Raw genomic sequence first — 8,607 nt, 5'->3', positions numbered from 1 at the left:
TTATTTCCTAGTGGTTTTAATTTTAATTGTAATTTTAGAAGAATACATAAATATGTACGATGTCAAATATACACTTTTCACTTAGTTAACTTCCACTCCTTCTCAAATTCTTAGCACAAGCCTCGCGAATTATGTTCTGCTGCAATTCTTGTAGAATTTCAATAGCACCAAAACAAGCTTTATAGACACTAAATGAAATAAGTTATGTAATTTTTAAAAATTGGAAACCCAATAAGGATTTTGCGAGTTTGCAATAAGTGAAAATTTAGAAACCCTGTATCGAAGGTGCTCCACACGCAACCGCTTCTCTTAGAAATCTGACAGCAACTGAGTGCGCCGGCCAGCACATGTCGCTTAAATACGCACTAAACAAAACGAACACCGCCAACATGGGATAGCACACAGCTAGCCCTACGGCGCGGCGTGGTGCTATAGCAAATTGCATTGTGCTTGTCACTTCGTAGGCAAGAAGGTTTGCCACGCATATGTATACGAGTACCAAGAACGTTGTGTGTAGTCTCCCGACGTGGCCAATACCTACCTATTTCTCTCTTTGCACGCTCTCTCGCTGACACGCACGCGTCTTTTAGCTTGGAACTAGTACATATGTATGTATATGTATGTACATTAGGTTGTCCCAAGAATATATGGAAAAAAATTGTTTGCATATTTTGATATGCATACCCTCTACATTTGTGCTTTTTAGCCTAAAGAGCCTTATATATGAAGTTTTATGGCCGTAGGATAACAGTAACACGTGCCGATTTTTAGTTGAAGTTTTAGTTAAAAACTAATAATAATCGTGCTTGAAAACTTTGGAAATGTGAAAAATGCGATATGTTGCTCATATTTTAGCGCATTTCTAGTAAATCTGCATCTTTTAATTTTTAATAGGACGGCAGGATTTCTCTCAAGGATATCGAAAAAATTAATTAAACTAAAATATTCTTTGAAACTTTTACCCTTCAATATCCTTATCTACAAAGATTCTTCGGAATGAATTCAAAATTAAAAGTCTTGAAGAATAATATTTTTAAAGGATATTTTTTACATGCTCCAAAAGGATAACTTAAAAACAAAAGTAATAATTAATCTTGTTTTGAATTTTTCTTTTATTTGATACCCATATTACTATATTTTGTGTAAACTTTTGGAAACATATTCAGGGTATTCATATTAACGCGTAACTGCCTCGTAACTGTGTAAACCTTGTAAATAAACCGGGTTTCCGTACAAAATTAAACAATTTTACGAGGTTTACATGGATATGAGGCTTTTACGCGTTAAGCTGAATTGTCCTATTATAATTTACGGTCCCTTGGAAAAAATCCTGACTACCCGGTAAAAAAAACTAAAAACGCAGATTTACTTAGTATTATGCCCTAATACTGTATAGAGTATAATAATACCGCCTTATATAGAAGTAAAAATACTAAGTTAACAAAACACGCGAGTATTCTGCACAAAGATTATTCTGATAACTTTGGCAGCAAGTCGGCACGGGTTGCCGTTGTCTGAATTGCATAAAATTTGATTTGGATAGTTTTTAAGACAAAACCAACAAATGCGTTAAAAAATTTTTTTTTGGGACAGTCTAATGTACACACCAGCGTTGCCACTTGGAAATATTTAAAGGTACCAAAAAGCCTACCAAATCAGTTTGCAAACTACCAAAAAATTTTTAATCAATAAAACGAGATTTTATTAAATACCAAATAATATGGTTTACTGTGCTACAGTCGGTTATCCATTCATGCAATACTTGAAGTTTGCACAAAATAAATTCGGGCGTTTAAATAAATTAATTAACGTATCGTATAAAAAACAGTTATAAGCATTGTATATAGTTTTGATATTAATTCAATTCATATCAGACATTTTGATGTATAAAACAACAAATTCAGACATTTTATGCGTTTAAATACAAGTTAGGTTGTTCACACTTGCTTGGTTATCAGGTTATCTGGTTATGTGGTTATATTTTTTATTCAGTTTACAACAATAAAATACACTACAGAATAATAATTTTTAACCAGATAACCTGATAACCGAGCAAGTGTGAACAACGTAAGTATCAAAAATATTGTACCCAAAACGTTTGTAAAAAAACGTACCGAGTATATGGGCAAAACTAAGAAACAGGTACACTTTAAAAAAAAAATTTTATTTTTAAATTTGTGAGCACACCTATGTTTTATATATCGTTTTATTCGTAATCTCTTAATAAATCGATTAATATAAGTGTTATTCATTTTCATCAAGGGCTTCAAAAGTTAGACGAGGAATAAGCATTAAATAGAAAACAAAAGAATAAGCTGGGTTGAAATTACGCTGTTCAAGTTGTAAACTTTGAGGAAAGATTTTGAAAGTTTAACTCACTTATTTGGGATGTTCTAAATTCAATGGCATGCCCTGTTTTACCAGATTGGCTCCGATTTTCGAGATAACGGTACTTGAAAATTTGATTAAATTTTAACTATTTTATAAATACCTCCCTCAGTTTTGAAGTTATTTTACTAAAATTTTGCACATAACAGTTTTTTAACATTACCTTAATTATTCCTTAAAAATATCGAAATAGGTTAACATTAACATATAGCTCCAATACAACTGATTACTCAGATATGTGTTTTTGCGCAATAACTCTAACTTCATATCTGAGTAATAAATTGTATGCGTGCTATTTGATAAATTGAACCTATACTAAATTTTAATCTGTTTAATTGAAGGAGTTATAACGCAAAAAAACGTCTCTGATCTATCAGTTGTATGGGAGCTATATGTTTTAGTGAACCGATTTCGATGATTTTATGGAATAGTTAAGGTAATATTGAAAAACGGTTATGTGCAAAATTTTAGTAAAATATCTTCAAAACCTACGGACTTTTTTTATAAAATAGTTAAAATTCTAGCAAAGTTTCAAGTACCGCCATCTCGTAAAGTGGAGCCAATAGGGTAAAACTTAGGACGCAATTGAATTCAGAAGGCTCCAATTAAGTAAGAGCAACTATCAAAGCATTTGTCGAAAAAAAGTTGCTTTGATATCACTCTCGAAATATTCTGACTAAAAGAAGGAGCATCATTAAAAGTAGTAAATCAGGGTTTTTACACACTTCTAGAGACAAATTTTTTGAAGCATTTTACAGGTATATGTAATTTTATAAGGACTATCAGTTATAGAAAGATTTAGATCGTTTCGACGTATTTTCCAAATGTGCCTTTAATTAAAGTGTTTTTGGAATAAAAATTACGCTCAAGATCGCAGAATATTTTATCTTTAAAAGTTGGTTTATTCTGAAAGCACAGCTCTTGCTAAGGTATCAAATTATTTGTAATTGTTTGTAGTATACAATACATACTTAAAAAGTTCTTAAACTTCAATGCTTCAAAAACTATACGCGATAAACCGAAATGTTTGAAAATTGTGAAATGTGGAATAACAGACTTTGAGTTACTTGCCACTTCGTTACTTTTTAATGCACACTTTTCTTACCTACTACATATGAAGTGTACACATAAGTACTAATTTCAATTCGGTATATGGTGTGCTTCAAAAGTTATGACATAATTAATTTTTCACCTCTTAGAAATTACACAAAAAATTCACTTGTTTTCATTATTATTTTTTATTTAAACACCTATAATTCAAAAGTTATGCAGCAAATTGATCCAAATTTTTTTGAGGCTTCAAGTATACGTCAATGAACTATATCTAAAAGCAACCAGCTTGATATAGTTTCCAACAGTGAAAATAAAGCTAAACAACACCAAGGTTACCTGTTTTTTAGATTTGCCCATATACATATATCTTTGAGATCGATTCAATTCAGTTCAAAGGTTTTTTTTTTCTTCGACAATACAATTTCAAGCATTTTATTCGTTTAAAAACAAAAAGTTTTTATATCCTATATTATATCAAAAACAAAAAAGTTTTTATATCCCCTAATTGTATACAAAATGTTTGTAAAAAATCATACATCTTTGAGATCTCTTTTTGCTGACCACACGTAATGTGCATCAGCCTTTTGTACTAGTTCTTTAGTTTTAGTTTATTTCTTAGTTTGGTTTTTGGGCGCAGGCGAGTTTTCATCACCACGAGAATTTTCAGTATTTGTTAATTGACACATATGTACATGCCTACTTAGTCGCAATTTTTTACCTGAACAAGTCGTCGTTATTATTGTCCACACTTACTTCGGACGGTTTAGAGGCTTTATAGATATACCTGCAAATAAACAACGATTAAAAAGTAACTAATTTAAAGCAAAATTAACTTACTTGTCCATCACTAATCTTTTCGCTTGTTTGTTAAATTCAATTGAAGAAAGGCGCGCAAATGCCAAGTTTTTGGCATTTAACATCTTTCGTTCACTCTTTCTCTTGTCATTATTTCCTTTGCTTGCTATGAATACAGGGTTACCATTCATAGATATTTTTAGAGTTACTATAAATAGTAGATAGCACTGGCAGTATGCAATCTTTAGCAAACAAATTTTATTGCTCAATTTGGTTGCAATTTCACTTTTGCCTACCAAAAGCTTCATCCTACCAACCAAACTACCAAAGGATAATGAGCCTACCAATTTTGGGTCCAATTGGACCAAAACGGCAACGCTGGTACACACATATTTTTTTAATTCCTATTTTGTTTTTTATTCTTCAATCAGAGACATGTTTCGATACAAATCAACCACTGACCGATAGGATCTTCTGGCAACATGTAATCGTTTCTTCGTGCCGAATCGAGTGCATTACGACCAGTGTTGCCACAAAATCTTTTTTATTTTTTAGCAAACTCCTCGTTGCCACAAAATGTTTTTATTTTTTACCAAAATCCTCGGAAAAAGTTACCAAATTCAACAAAAAATTACCAAACTTATTTTATGTGCAGAGCTGTACAAATAACGCAACCGACATTTTTTTTTTAAATTTTCTTTTTGATGCGGAAATGTTCCTAGAGCATCAAAAAGAAAATTTCGCTTACGTTATTTTGGCAGTTAGGGCTCGATGTGTCTGTACATATGTATATCCGAAGATACCAAGCTTTTCAGGCAATCGCGCTCCATTAACCTTAAATTTTTACGAAAGTTTGTTGAATTTTTTTAAATATTGAACAAAGTTTGAATTTGTTAGATCTCTGTTAAAGAAAGAACAATATTTTTATAAAAAAAAAAAATGAAGTTAAATTACTAAGAAAAATAATATGTTAAAACTTGTCAAAATATGGTGTGGCTATGATTTTTTCGACCACAAGTGACAAGTAAATATATCGAAAATTCAACGCTTGAAGGAAAGCTCTCGACTCACACATAGACAGTAATTAAGTTCATTTCCAAATGGCATTTTTTTAAATCGCTTAAATTTTTTGTCATTTCAATGCCTAGTAGAAATTCGGCAATAGCCACTTTCAAGCAGTTTGTTAAAGAACACACCATTCTAGTAGCCAAGGATTACCTGGTATTTCTATAAAAGGAAACGCTTACGGTCCACTTCCTAATGTGGAATCAAAACCAATATTGACCTATTTGACATGTAAACCCGAATTGAAAAAATTACCAAATTGAAAAATAAATTACCAAATTACGCTGATTACGACTCGACTTCTGCACACTTGCGCGCCCTGCACATGTCACCAGTTAAAAAATATATTCTACACATAACACATTTTCTGGCGGTTCTTTCTCAACTGCACACTTCTGAAAATATTTCTGCAGCAAAGTATTGCATGAACGCTTATTGTTTACGCGAATTTTAGCACGAAATGATTCTTTTTAAATTACTTCCTATTGAAGTCACAAATAATTTTTATTTCCAACACAAAAAAGTACACAAATGTCGATTTCAAAACGGCAAGCCTCTTACAATGTTGGGCGCTTTGATTCATGCAGCTTTTATGATAAGCCGAAAACATTAGGTTCATTCCTTATCTTTTTGGACTTAAAGCTTAGTATCCAGCTCTTAAGAAAACGGTCAAGAAAAAATTGCCATTATTTCGCGTGTGTGTCCAAGGAATTTTGACATTTTTTATACCTCACAGCCTGTTGCCTCACTCTTTCCTCAAGAAATAATGGAACGGGCATATATTTCTGTTGCAAACCTGGTGCTCTTTTTTCACAAAAAACTTTAGAAAACCGTTGTAGAAAGCGTACTAAATTTCTGAAGAACTGCGTACTGCCTTAAGGAAATTTGACTCAAGAAAAGTTCTTAGCCATTTCTTGTACGTCATTTTATATGGAGTTTTTGCTTTTCTTAAGAGCTGGATACTAAGCTTAAATCTGAAAAGTGTCAAAATGCCAGAGCGTAAGCAAAATGCGCTCACTAAAAGGAATAACAGGAAAAGTAAAGGAACGCAAAAAACCAAATTTTTAGGGCAAGAATGGCAACAACAAAACACAAGCTCGGAACACTTTGACGACAGCAAGCGACAGCAGCATCTGTCAAATTTTAAATACACACGTTCTTACGGACACAATTATTTTGACGACAGCACGACATCTTGGCTGCAGGACTGCAATTGTCGACGTCGCCAAATTAAATCTATTTCTAATTTTGCCGGCGACAATGAGTAGATGTAGTGCTGCAAAATTAAATTGTCGCAAAATTAATCACATATTCTTGATTGTTCATGTTGTTCTTATTTACTTAAATAAAAATACACAATTTGTGAAATAAATATACCAAAATGTAAAACTTTAAAATCAGCTATTTGCTATGTCGCTGAGGTCTTCAAAATGTTTAAGAAGCTGGCTTCGAGGCGACATTTGTCGACAAAATGATGTCGCTGTCGTTACGTCGTGAAGTTGCAGTCGTCAAAGTGTTCCGAGCTTTATTTGCAAAGTGTGGCGCAAAGAGCAGAAAGAAATCAAATTATGAAATTCACGACCGTGTCCGACACACAGATTAGAAACAGATTAAGTTGAGATAATGAAATTGCTTACATGGCTTGTGAAGTGAAGTGGAGTGAATGTTAAAAGAGGATGGTTATGCGATTAGGCGTGCATACCGATATTTATAGATACCTACATATATTTTTATTATGAGCGACTAGAGGAAACGGCAGTTTAAACTCAATGACATAGCAAACGATGTTGGCTAACCAACCGCTAATGCTTAGATGACAGTATATAGTTGTTGCGGCGAGCTTGACAGCTAATGAAAAAAGACAGAAACGATTTACTAGTACTGAGTTATAGCAATAAACAAACAAAAATATTTAGTTTTGAATTGAAAACTGAAGTGTCGCAAGATTTAATTGAGGTTATTTAATTCGTTCATTATTTTTAACCATTTATTAAATCAATTATGACAGATTCAAATAAGAATAAACATATTTTCTTTTCTTTTCAGCGTTTCCAGCTTCAATTCCTATTTAATAATTATTAATTACATAATTGGAAATTCTTCTCGCGCACAAAACAAATATCAAGCTTTGCGTAAGTAAATTAATTTAGTTAGATATATGAAAAATTAAATAAATAAGAGAAAAAAGTTATAAAAGTTTGTGTCCTTTTTACACGTCTATGTTTTCTCAAAAACCCAAAAAATGCTTAATTTTGGTATTTTGCAGATTTTAAATTGAGTTGTTTTAAACTTTTGTGTTAAATCTATTAAATTTTTTATATATACGCAATAAAAAGTGTTAGGCTCGTTTCAGCTCATAATTTTTCAGGCAGCTGCGGCAGTAAGGATTAGATGTGATTTTTAGTCTCAGTCAGAATCCCCACCAAAAAGAATTTCTTTGACCACCCCCGCCCACGATGCGAGAGGGACCCTGTAATATCGCAGTCCTACTTTTTTACCAGTGTTCGATGAGCTGACATGAGGCCCATATAGCCAAGAGGCAAGCACAGATGGGATGGTTAGTGGCACTCGCATCTGGTCCCTGTCAGGTGATATAGCAGCAGTCACTCCTACCTGGAAAGCTCTGCAGAAGCCTGGAAGCTTAAACTTGATGTTGATGGAAAGCCCACGGAAAAATGCTTACTTAACATATCAGATCTACAGTTCCTGCGGCTGGCCGTTTGTGTTCCTTTGACATCCAAGTCCAAATGTCTTTCAGCTACCCAATATCACCACAAATCATTTGTAATGAATTAAAGTAATTATCATTATTATCAAATTGAATACAGATTTTGCCTTCGCAAGAGAACGTGTGGATAAGCAAATCACAGTCAAGGTTGACAGAAAATTTTTCAATGAAATAGCGCAGTTGGTCAATGCCAAATACAAAAAAGTTCCCTGTGAAAGTAAAAATTAAGTTATATACTTGCAGTCAGTGAAAATACTGTTCTGAATAACTGAATGATTCCCTTGAATATTTTGAATGATTGTATGTCACATACCAACACGTATATGTTTGTATAGAAAAAAATCCATTCTCTCTCAACTTTTCGCTCGCATAAAGCACTATCAAATCAAAATTCACAACTTTTTGTGACAAAGCGCATGCAATTCGAAGTGAAATTGAAAGTTTATATGCATGCATATTTTTTGGCGTTGTAGCTTCTCGTTTTTTTTTTTTTTTTTAGAGAGCGAACTCTGTGTATTTCCCGCTGTGATGTGAAACTTTTGCATGTGGAAATGCAATTTTTAGTTAGTGACGCAGTT

The 8,607-nt window shown here is 32.8% G+C and overlaps 1 protein-coding gene across 1 annotated transcript; it reads right to left on the bottom strand.

Annotated features, from left to right (window-relative positions):
- Positions 1-4,104: 4,104 nt before the first annotated feature.
- Positions 4,105-4,559, bottom strand: LOC118749304. The gene is made up of 2 exons (XM_036484102.1): positions 4,279-4,559; positions 4,105-4,225 (listed from the first exon to the last, which is right to left on the bottom strand). The coding sequence occupies exons 1-2, from the start codon at positions 4,542-4,544 to the stop codon at positions 4,156-4,158; spliced, it is 336 nt and encodes a 111-aa protein (XP_036339995.1). The 5' UTR covers positions 4,545-4,559; the 3' UTR covers positions 4,105-4,155.
- Between the last annotated feature and the right edge of the window lie 4,048 nt (positions 4,560-8,607).

Source organism: Rhagoletis pomonella, unplaced genomic scaffold (assembly GCF_013731165.1).
Source record: "Rhagoletis pomonella isolate Grant_MI unplaced genomic scaffold, Rhpom_1.0 Rhpom_scaffold_00014, whole genome shotgun sequence".
NCBI classification, from domain to species: Eukaryota; Metazoa; Arthropoda; class Insecta; order Diptera; family Tephritidae; genus Rhagoletis; species Rhagoletis pomonella.
Note: the sequence above shows the minus strand (reverse complement) of the source record. Positions and strands in the feature narration are given on the sequence as shown.